Raw genomic sequence first — 12,565 nt, 5'->3', positions numbered from 1 at the left:
TTGAGCTGTGTCATTCCGGACACTCACTACACATATATATTACAAGCTGTAGATGACATTGCACATTACAATCATTTTTATGTTACGTTGATGTCACTGTAACACACAGTACAGTACGTTTTATATATCAACGTAAACGTGATATACTTGTAAACTATTAAAACAAACTATATATGTACATATATTGGAAATTTAACCCATGCTATCCATTTTAAGTCCGTATAGTGACAATACTGTCCATTCATTGCCGATGTATGTATTTTTTAAACCAATGTTATTGTTAGTGAACGATGTGGCCTAGAATACACAATGCTCATTTTTATCTGTTACTTCCGGATAGGGTCATGAGACTTTGTATCATAAGTTGCTGTCACATGAGTGACTATAAATAGAAGTACACACATTCATACAGTGAAGGTTTAATGAGAATACAAACAAAACATTAAGGTAAGATTTAAGTTTGATGTCACATAAACAAACTAATAGATATTGTAAGTACATGGATATGTCTAACATAATTAATGAAACGATATCAATATTTTATAATCTATTAGGAGTAAGCCTGTAGTGTATATTGTAACATGTTGTCACTGTAGTGTAGGACCTATCTCAGCTAATAGGAGGGTCAGTACCCGCGCGTCTGGCACGACATTCAGATCGGACAGTCTGTATTTTGCTGTTTTACATACCATTTTTGTATTCTGTTGTGTACTTCGGTCAGTTTGATAACCTGTAATATCTGTGTGGGGTAGCCTTGCCTGTTTGACAGTCAAAATTATACTTATTATTTCTGTACCTTACCTCGGTCAGTTTAACAACCAGAATCGTGTTTTTGTGGTGTGCCGTGGGCTTTTTGACAGTGTCAATATTGTACTTCAGGCTGTTGACAGCCTTTATTGTAACTCTGTGTTATATCCCGGGCTGTCTGACAGCCCAGAATTATACGTCAGATAGTAGAGTTCCTTAGACTGTTTGACAGCCCAGAATTATACGTAAGATGTGATGTTCCCCGAACTGTTTGACAGCCCAGAATTATACGTAAGATGTGATGTTCTTCGGACTGTTTGACAGCCCAGAATTATACGTAAGATGTGATGTTCTTCGGACTGTTTGACAGCCCAGGATTATACGTTAGATACAATGTTCCTCGGACTGTTTGACAGCCGAGGATTACACGTCTAGCGTGATGTACCTGGTCTCTTTGACAGCCCAGGATTATACGTCAAGCGTGATGTACCTGGTCTCTTTGACACCTCAGGATTACACGTCAAATGTGATGTTCCTCAGACAGCCCATGATTATACGTCAATGTGATTTTCCTCGGACTGTTTGACAGCCCAGGATTATACGTCAATGTGATTTTCCTCGGACTGTTTGACAGCCCAGGATTATAGTCAAGCGTGATGTACCTCAGACTGTTTGACAGTCCAGGATTATACGTCAATGTGATTTTCCTCGGACTGTTTGACAGCCCAGGATTATACGTCAAGCGTGATGTACCTCAGACTGTTTGACAGCTGAGGATTACACGTCTAGCGTGATGTACCTGGTCTCTTTGACAGCCCAGGATTATACGTCAAGCGTGATGTACCTGGTCTCTTTGACACCTCAGGATTACTCGTCAAATGTGATGTTCCTCAGACTGTTTGACAGCCCAGGATTAAACGTCAATGTGATTTTCCTCGGACTGTTTGACAGCCCAGGATTATACGTCAAGCGTGATGTACCTCAGACTGTTTGACAGCCCAGGATTAAACGTCAATGTGATTTTCCTCGGACTGTTTGACAGCTCAGGATTACACGTCAAATGTGATGTTCCTCAGACTGTTTGACAGCCCAGGATTATACGTCAATGTGATTTTCCTCGGACTGTTTGACAGCCCAGGATTATACGTCAAGCGTGATGTACCTCAGACTGTTTGACAGCCCAGGATTATACGTCAAGCGTGATGTACCTCAGACTGTTTGACAGCCCAGGATTATACGTCAAGCGTGATGTACCTCAGACTGTTTGACAGCCCAGGATTATACGTCAATGTGATTTTCCTCGGACTGTTTGACAGCCCAGGATTATACGTCAAGCGTGATGTACCTCAGACTGTTTGACAGCCCAGGATTATACGTCAAGCGTGATGTACCTGGTCTCTTTGACAGCTTGGTAAATGTACCAGGTACCATAGTCGATCGTTGTATGACTATTTATCAGTTTATCTACAAGCTTAAGTCAAATGTGGTGTCGTGCGACCTTTCCTAGTAGCTTATGTATCTGACACCAAAAACGTAGTCATGAAGACGTTCTGTATCAAAATCATTCGGTGACGCTTTCAGACAGTGGCAGGTTAAAAATTGTAGCAGACGACAACATTTTCAAGGTATCAAAAAATATCCAAACATGGAAAACAAATCTTGTCTACTAAACAATACCATAATGTCGTTTATTCATTAAGCTTATAATCAATATAAATATTATTAATTTTTATTCATACGTCCAGATCAATGTTTATCTGGTAAAAAAAATCACGGACAAATGAAACAGGGTTAATTTGGTAGTTTCATTGAGTCCCACTTGAGTAGAAATTGAAATATTAAAGATTAGTTTAATTGCAGGTTGCATACATTTCGCCTAGAACGGAATACAACAACCAGAATGAGCTACCCACAGACCTACCAACAACAGCCTGGGTACGGTACAACATCTGGATACCCCGCTCCGCCGGCAGGAGCCTACCCACCACCCCCTCCGGGCCAGTACCCACAAGGCCAATACCCTGCGGGTCAATACCCACCTCCAGGTCCAGTCTACCAACAGCCAGCAACAGTGTAAGTAACATGGGAAATGTAGCTAGAAAACTGACTTATTCTCGTCGTAACAGGTTAACGGATATGACGACTTTGATATATAAATGCATGTGTCGAGAAAAACGATATTTTAAACGCGAAAATGGTTTTAATACTGTTTCATTGTTTGCCCTTGTAAAGAATGCTTGTTTGCGTTTATTATCATCATTATTATAATTATTATTATCATTATTATTCTACCTTCGTTCATTGACGTGACATAGTCATGTCGTTATATAGGTGGTAAACACTACTGGCGGGTTATTGGTACCAGAGGTTTGTTGTAACCTACATGTTAGGTTTCAATTCACTCGAATAGTGACACATTTAGGCCCATCACTGACGATCCCTAGTAGGACGAAACAGATGTATGATGTAGCATCACTGACGATCCCTAGTAGGACGAAACAGATGTATGATGTAGCATCACTGACGAGCCATAGTAGGACGAAACAGCTGTATGAATTTGCATCACTGACGAGCCCTAGTAGGACGAAACAGCTGTATGATGCATGCAAATTCATTGTTTAGCTCTACTCTATATTATCTAAATTTTATCACATGACACTATTCTTGAGAAACGAAACATGCTTGGGTATTTAATACATGTTTGTAGCTACTACTTCGGTCGGAATTAGAACTATATGATAACAGACATTTTAGACGTGGCATAACCAGTTCCTAAGTCCCCTGAGCTGTAGAAAGTGTCCTCCATGTTGAATGACTTTCCCTACTATGTTACAGTTATGTATATGACGACAGAGGACGCCGCCAAGCAGAGGCCGATAAAGAGATTGCAGAAGACTGTTGCTTGTTAGCCTGTTGTTGCGCAGTATTGTGTTGTTGCTTTGCCAATTCATGAACAGGATAACGTACTATTGGTGAACCTCCTATTTGCGGCATCACCTGTCAGGTTTTGTTTGGCTTTGGCTGTGATATAACAGACGCACTCACTGGCTATCTCAAATCAAATACGACTGGCACTTCAATGAGAAGTGGAGGATGGTCGAGTCAATTGGATAACTTACATATTTCATTGACGCAATCACTAAATGTTTTGCTCCTTAAATTTTAAATCAAAATTTAGAAAAAAAATGTTTGACGTCAAATTCTAATGACGCCAGCTTGAAAACGATACGGTATCATTTTAAAGACTGTTGTACACATTGTTTTTACATATTATGAAAATAACACACTGTTCATGTTGTTAACTGTTTTTTTTTTAATAAAACCGAATAATGAAACTACATATAGTAGTTTGAAGTGTTGTGTTTACTTGTTTACATTCATTTTACTACATGTACCTAACATTAATGGCAGAGCAAAGGAGAATATGCAGAACATGTGCGGTGACTCCCTTCAGAACCTTGCAACATGTGCGGTAATTCCCTTAAGAAGCCTGCCACATGTGCGGTGATTCCCTTCAGAACCCTGCCACATGTGCGGTGATTTCCTTCAGAACCCTGCAATATGTGCGGTGACTTCCTTAAGAACCATGCAATATATGCGGTGACTCCCTTCAGAACCATCCAATATGTGCGGTGACTTCCTTCAGAACCCTACAACATGTGCGGTGATTCCCTTCAGAACCCTGCAATATGTGCGGTAATTCCCTTAAGAACCATGCAATATGTGCGGTGATTACCTTCAGAACCCTGCAACATGTGCGGTGATTTCCTTCAGAACCTTGGAACATGTGCGGTGATTCCCTTCAGAACCCTGCAATATGTGCGGTAATTCCCTTAAGAACCATGCAATATGTGCGGTGATTACCTTCAGAACCCTTCAATATGTGCGGTGACTCCCTTCAGAACCTTGGAACATGTGCAAGGACGCCCTTTAGAACCTTGGAACATGCGCAATGACTCCCTTCAGAACCTTGGAATATGTGCAATGACTCCCTTCAGAACCTTGGAACATGTGCAATGACTCCCTTCAGAACCTTGGAACATGTTCAATGACGCCCTTCAGAACCTTGGAACATGTGCGGTGACTTACAATAAATTTGAATAAAATTGAACTGAATACAGACTTGGTCCAGTAAAACCACCGTGTTGTCTACGATTGTGTTCTTTGTAGCTACACTACGTGTATGGTATATATGGCGAAGACGATATCAAGAGACATATTTTGAAATTATTGATATAATTGATAAAATTTCACTCCTACAGATTTCACAACTTTGACTAATCAGAACACTTTGTGTACATCACAGTGATAGCAAGTTGAGATACTTAACGTTATGAAATATTAAATCAAATCTGTTTCATCGATGTGTTGCTTAAATAAAAAAAAATGCGGTATATAAATTTGAGGTTAACAAAGTTACGAATCAAACCTTACAACCTAACTTTCATTTACCTTGCTTAAATCATGATACATCAGCTTAAAAAAACAGAAACATTGTAAATGATATCTCACCCGAAGTCTTTCCGAAATTTATTCAATTTATCGACACAAATATTGATAGAGCCTTTGCACAATTGTGTATTTGCGCAGGGGCACAGAGCCCATATGTTCCCAGAGAAGCTCACCAAAAGAAATATTTCATCTGCAAAGAATATGAAGACAAATACTACCATTTATACTGATACTTCAACTCCATCATCCATGAATAGTAATGTCGACAGTTTTTGCGTTGCACACCTCCATCAGCAATCGGTCGTCGTTCAACCCTTTCTTTACGTTTGGCTCCTCTGCACACTATAATCAGACTTTCATATGGTAAGCCCCCTATTCTAATCAGAATGAGACTGATTCTGGTGCTCTTTGCATTCCAATGTCATATGCTATGCTTATGAACATCATGGATACTAATTGATAGAACAAGGAATTCAATACTTAAATAACATATATTTTTTTCTATTTTAAACCAAATTTTGTCAAATCCACGTATATGTTCCAGTTATCTTCTGTTACTAAGGATGTGATGGCCAACTCCAATTTCCACATCAACAGTTCAATGGTTTATTTGGGTGTGACTGTTGTTTGTCGACCATGCTTTGTTTATCACTACTTTGTTGATTAGTGAAAATCACTGTTAAATCATTCCAGTTAAGGGGTAAAGAGACTGGCTTTACGATGGCTAGAGCTTCAATTCTTCAGATTGCTGCAATATGGTACCATCAGGTAAGGTTTGACTTTCACTTGGGACCATACAACACACAACACATACTAGTCAATGTTTTGCAATGTTTATTGACATTTTTTATTATAAAAATACATACAACACATCTATATGCTGATCTAACTGTGAACTACATATAAGGAACAGAAAAACAGGACAAACACTGGTAATCAATGATGATAACCCTGACAGAGGAAGTCTGGGTAAGAAATGGGAAATGTAACCCCGACACAGGAAGTCTGGGTAAGATATGGGAAATGTAACCCTGACACAGGAAGTCTGGGTAAGATATGGGAAATGTAACCTTGACACAGGAAGTCTGGGTAAGATATGGGAAATGTAACCCTGACACAGGAAGTCTGGGTAAGATATGCGAAATGTCACCCTGACACAGGAAGTCTGGGTAAGATATGGGAAATGTAACCCTGACACAGGAAGTCTGGGTAAGATATGGGAAAGGAAACCTTGACACAGGAAGTCTGGGTAAGATATGGGAAATGTAACCCTGACACAGGAAGTCTGGGTAAGAAATGGGAAATGTCACCCTGACACAGGAAGTCTGGGTAAGATATGGGAAATGTAACCCTGACACAGGAAGTCTGGGTAAGATATGGGAAAGGAAACCTTGACACAGGAAGTCTGGGTAAGATATGGGAAATGTAACCCTGACACAGGAAGTCTGGGTAAGAAATGGGAAATGTAACCCTGACAGAGGAAGTCTGGGTAAGATATGGGAAATGTAACCCTGACAGAGGAAGTCTGGGTAAGAAATGGGAAATGTAACCCCGACACAGGAAGTCTGGGTAAGAAATGGGAAATGTCACCCTGACACAGGAAGTCTGGGTAAGATATGGGAAATGTAACCCTGACACAGGAAGTCTGGGTAAGAAATGTCACCCTGACAAAGGAAACCTTGACACAGGAAGTCTGGGTAAGATATGGGAAATGTAACCCTGACACAGGAAGTCTGGGTAAGAAATGGGAAATGTCACCCTGACACAGGAAGTCTGGGTAAGAAATGGGAAATGTAACCCTGACACAGGAAGTCTGGGTAAGATATGGGAAAGGAAACCTTGACACAGGAAGTCTGGGTAAGATATGGGAAATGTAACCCTGACACAGGAAGTCTGGGTAAGAAATGGGAAATGTAACCCTGACACAGGAAGTCTGGGTAAGAAATGGGAAATGTCACCCTGACACAGGAAGTCTGGGTAAGATATGGGAAATGTTACCCTGACACAGGAAGTCTGGGTAAGAAATGGAAATGAAACCTTGACACAGGAAGTCTGGGTAAGAAATGGGAAATGTAACCCTGACACAGGAAGTCTGGGTAAGAAATGGGAAATATAACCCCGACACAGGAAGTCTGGGTAAGAAATGGGAAATGTCACCCTGACACAGGAAGTCTGGGTAAGAAAAGGGAAATATAACCCTGACACAGGAAGTCTGGGTAAGAAATGGGAAATGTCACCCTGACACAGGAAGTCTGGGTAGGAAATGGGAAATGTCACCCTGACACAGGAAGTCTGGGTAGGAAATGGGAAATGTCACCCTGACACAGGAAGTCTGGGTAAGAAATGGGAAATGTCACCCTGACACAGGAAATCTGGGTAAGAAATGGGAAATGTCACCCTGACACAGGAAATCTGGGTAAGAAATGGGAAATGTCACCCTGACACAGGAAGTCTGGGTAAGAAATGGGAAATGTAACCCTTACATCGAAGTCTGGGTAAGTAAAGCCCCTCTCATCCCTTCTCAGGAAGTCAAAGCACAGAAATGTATCCCTTCCAGACTTGAGAACACTGGGTAATAAATGAATACTTTAGATACAGAGTTGGCTGCAGATATGGGTTTCAATGGAAATGAACTGGAATGGCTAGATCAATCCGCACTTGGAGAGTCCCAAACTCATCCCTAAGGTTGTGTCCATTTTTTTGAAGACTTATGTTACTTTGAAGTAAAAGTCAATATCCTACAGACAGTCCCATCCCTGTAACCATTTCCAAATTGTTTAGCTCTGGACCATTGACATTTTTATTCATACAGCTAAAACTTTGCATCCCTGAACAAATTGTACCATCACTCGTTCTGGATCACTCTCAACATTCATACAACTTTCTCATAGCACCACATATTACTTGTCCAATAGATTCCATGTGTTGGGCAGGCCTTATTCCCAGTGAGCAGGAAGGACACATATTTCATTCTTTAAGACATATGGGTCAAACATTTATGCCATAAAATGGAACTATAATTGAATAAAAAAAGGATTTCTTGAAGAGAAAAATTAGGCCAGTTATTTTCTGTTACTTATTTGATCGAATGCTCTTTCATTGTTTGGAGCTGCAATGAAAAGCCATCTGTCCTACCTGTGGGTAGAAGTGTACAGTTGTAGTAGAAATACAGCCACACAGCACTAAGATGTCCATTACTAGGGTAGAATGGGAGAGACCCTATCAATTCTTATCTAGACACACTTTAACATAGGAATTCTAAATAACTTAACATTCACTTTATATTAATAACAATTTAAACATCACATCAAATGTAATAATACATCATTTGCATAAAAGAAAATATGATAATGAACAACCATTGTAATTATCAGTACCTGTGAAAGGCATAGTACACACATCAGATTTAGAGCACTTGTAGTGTGTTGCACACAAACCATGCACATAACACACAAATTGTACAACACATCCAAATTGTACATCAGATATTCAGTATATCTGCGTTGTATGCACACACGCACTATGCATGGTACACATAAAGTGTACAATACAACTGAAATATGCTGAATATATTTAGTATACCTTCAAAGTATGCACACACACTCACACACTATGTACAGTACAGATACAGTGTACATTGCACCCGAAGTATATATTCAGTATATCTGCAATGTTTTCACACACTTTATGTACAGTATATATAGAGTGTACTACATTTTAAAGTACATATACATTGTATGACATACATACAATGTATAATACTCATACAGTGTACAGCACCATACAGTATACAGCACCATATAGTGTACAGCACAGCACCATACAGTATACAGCACCATACAGTGTACAGCACCATACAGTGTACAACACCATACAGTATACAGCACCATACAGTGTACAGTACAGCACAGCACCATACAGTATACAGCACCATACAGTGTACAGCACAGCACAGCACCATACAGTATACAGCACCATACAGTGTACAGCACCATACAGTATACAGCACCATACAGTATACAGCACCATACAGTGTACAGCACAGCACCATACAGTATACAGCACCATACAGTGTACAGCACCATACAGTGTACAACACCATACAGTGTACAGCACAGCATAATACAGTATACAGCACCATACAGTAAACAGAACCATACAGTGTACAACACCATACAGTGTACAGTACAGCACAGCACCATACAGTATACAGCACCATACAGTGTACAGCACCATACAATGTACAGCACAGCACCATACAGTGTACAGCACATCTACAGTATACAATACATATACATTGTACAATACACCTAATGTTGTTATCACATACAATCAACTCCATTTCATTGCCTTCAGTCTCAAGGAAATTATTTGACATATGAAGGAAAAGGTACATATCAATGAAACAAACTGATCAATATTGTTCTAAATCATTGGCTTATTGTCCATGCTTCCATAATTTCTTCTGTATCAATTCATTTGTAATAAAGCATGTCTGACACAAAATCATTATAATATGCGGTGGTACATTCCTCAATTATTTACTGTATGACATTAAACCACAATGAACACTTAAAACCAAGGGCTCCATAACTGACCACTTGATTGCCTTCTAACACACCTACACAAAGGTAAAAGGATAATAAAGTGTACTAGATATAAATAAACACTTCTTTCAGTTTATTTTTAGTCATTCATGACTATCAATCATTACATAAAGATAATTTAGAATAACATTTAAAAAAAAATGAAATATATTTTCAAATTACTATTAATATTAATCTCTTGAATTTAATTTAAATTGAAAATATTCCAAATGTTTTTGTAAATACATACATCAATGTCACATTGATGGCATAAAAAAACAACAAAAAACAAATAAAAAAAAACATATCAGTAATCAAAATGCAAAGTGATACTGTAAAGTAACAAATGTTAAATAATACTGATCTCTCAGACATCTTCAACACAGCACAAAAATAGTAAGAACAAAGTAAAAACAGCTCAACAAGGATCTGACTTTACCTGATGAAAATGCTTCATGATAAATGAAATATTTAGAACTTGGAAACATTTAATTAACAATTGTTCGTGAATAAATTGCCTTTTTAAATGAAACTAAGACTGACGAGACATATAGAATATAAGTAACATACATACTCAGGTAAAATTTACAGGTAAACATTTATATATCACAAAGATAAACAATAAAATTGCATGGCAACTGATACTACAGCAATATTGTAATTAAAACGGCTGGTAACTTTAAATCACCATGTTATAAATTAATACAGTAGACAATGATAATCAGCATGCAGTCTATAAATACACTGTTAATATGAAAGTATACAAAACTTAGATCCATAATAAATAGTAACGATGGACTATATACATATGCATGACCGAGAAGGAATGTTTGCCATTTAATGTTCCAAAGAGAATGGTCACCTATTATGACATCTAAAGCAGAAAACGATACTATCATTTAATATCTTGTAAACACTATTATATAGCTTTGGTCCCCACTGGGCTATGGCACAACATTATTACATAGCAACAGGTTTCACAGTTACACACAGATATCATTTATCATTATAGGTGTATTTATACCAAAATGTAGGCGATAGACAGGTGTAGGGTTTTAAATCATTCTCTGTTGAACAGCTGAAAGGATTCACAATCAAATCAATGTAGGGTTCATAACTGTAACATGTAGGACTAGATGTTCATGTAACATATCATCTTTGTTACCTGTAACACAACATCAAGGCTAGGTGCACCAGGCTAGCTGTTCATGTGACAATCTCTAGGCTAGGTGCACCAGGCTAGCTGTTCATGTGACAACCTCTAGGCTAGATTGACCAGGCTAGCTGTTCATGTGACAACCTCTAGGCTAGGTGCACCAGGCTAGCTGTTCATGTGACAACCTCTAGGCTAGGTACACCAGGCTAGCTGTTCATGTGACAACCTCTAGGCTAGGTACACCTGGCTAGCTGTTCATGTGACAATCTCTAGGCCAGGTACACCAGGCTAGCTGTTCATGTGACAATTTCTAGGCTAGATTCACCAGGCTAGCTGTTCATGTGACAACCTCTAGGCTAGGTGCACCAGGCTAGCTGTTCATGTGACAACCTCTAGGCTAGGTACACCAGGCTAGCTGTTCATGTGACAAACTCTAGGCTAGGTGCACCAGGCTAGCTGTTTATGTGACAACCTCTAGGCTAGGTGCACCAGACTAGCTGTTCATGTGACAACATCTAGGCTAGGTGCATCAGACTAGCTGTTCATGTGACAACCTCTAGGCTAGGTACACCAGGCTAACTGTTCATGTGACAACATCTAGACTAGGTGCATCAGGCTAGCTGTTCATGTGACAACATCTAGGCTAGGTGCACAAGACTAGCTGTTCATGTGACAACATCTAGGCTAGGTGCACAAGACTAGCTGTTCATGTGACAATCTCTAGGCTAGGTGCACCAGGCTCTAGCTATTCATGTGACAACCTCTAGGCTAGATGCACCAGGCTAGCTGTTCATGTGACAACCTCTAGGCTAGATGCACCAGGCTAGCTGTTCATGTGACAACCTCTAGGCTAGGTGCACCAGGCTAGCTGTTCATGTGACAACCTCTAGGCTAGGTGCACCAGGCTAGCTGTTCATGTGACAACCTCTAGGCTAGATGCACCAGGAGCACCAAGCTAGCTATTCTTGTGACAACCTTTAGGCTAGGTGCACCAGGCTAGCTATTCATGTGACAACCTCTAGGCTAGGTGCACCAGGATAACTATTCATGTGACAACCTCTAGGCTAGGTGCACCAGGCTTGCTATTAATGTGACAACTTGTAGACTAGATGCACTAGGCTTGCTATCAATGGGACAACCTCTAGGCTAGGTGCACCAGACTAGCTGTAACAATAAATGCTTCTTTAGTATTTGAAGTCAGATTTTAGATAAGGTTAAGCTTTAACTACAACATAATATATTCTAAATAGTTGAATTTATGAATTCTTGAATATTTATTACATTGATTCCTTTGGTACATCATTTATAATTATTATGCCTGTACATAATTTATTACTAGATTATCGGAGGAAAATAAAACATCGAAATTGAAATAAAGACATCAGTATTTTAGTGTGGACTGATAGGAAAAGCGTGTTGTGAGAAAAATCATTTTATGTTGAATCACATAAATGCATGGAATGAAGAAATTTGTTCACTGCATATTATCATATTAACCGTACAATGATTACATATATACAGATACTTCTGCATAAACTATTTTACATCACAAGTCAGCCTAAAAACAAATCTAGTTACCTCTCCTTGTTAAATATGGACAATACACAGCCAATGTGTTCGAAAA

The 12,565-nt window shown here is 39.2% G+C and overlaps 1 protein-coding gene across 1 annotated transcript; it reads left to right on the top strand.

The window, feature by feature from the left end:
- The first annotated feature begins 418 nt into the window (after positions 1-418).
- On the top strand, positions 419-4,087 carry LOC132545987 (galectin-3-like). The gene is made up of 3 exons (XM_060209674.1): positions 419-447; positions 2,608-2,820; positions 3,583-4,087. The coding sequence occupies exons 2-3, from the start codon at positions 2,648-2,650 to the stop codon at positions 3,698-3,700; spliced, it is 291 nt and encodes a 96-aa protein (XP_060065657.1). The 5' UTR covers positions 419-447; positions 2,608-2,647; the 3' UTR covers positions 3,701-4,087.
- The last annotated feature ends 8,478 nt before the right edge of the window (positions 4,088-12,565 follow it).

This window comes from Ylistrum balloti, unplaced genomic scaffold (assembly GCF_031769215.1).
Source record: "Ylistrum balloti isolate Yb309-2 unplaced genomic scaffold, AGI_CSIRO_Ybal_v1 Utg369870, whole genome shotgun sequence".
Lineage (NCBI taxonomy): Eukaryota > Metazoa > Mollusca > Bivalvia > Pectinida > Pectinidae > Ylistrum > Ylistrum balloti.
Note: the sequence above shows the minus strand (reverse complement) of the source record. Positions and strands in the feature narration are given on the sequence as shown.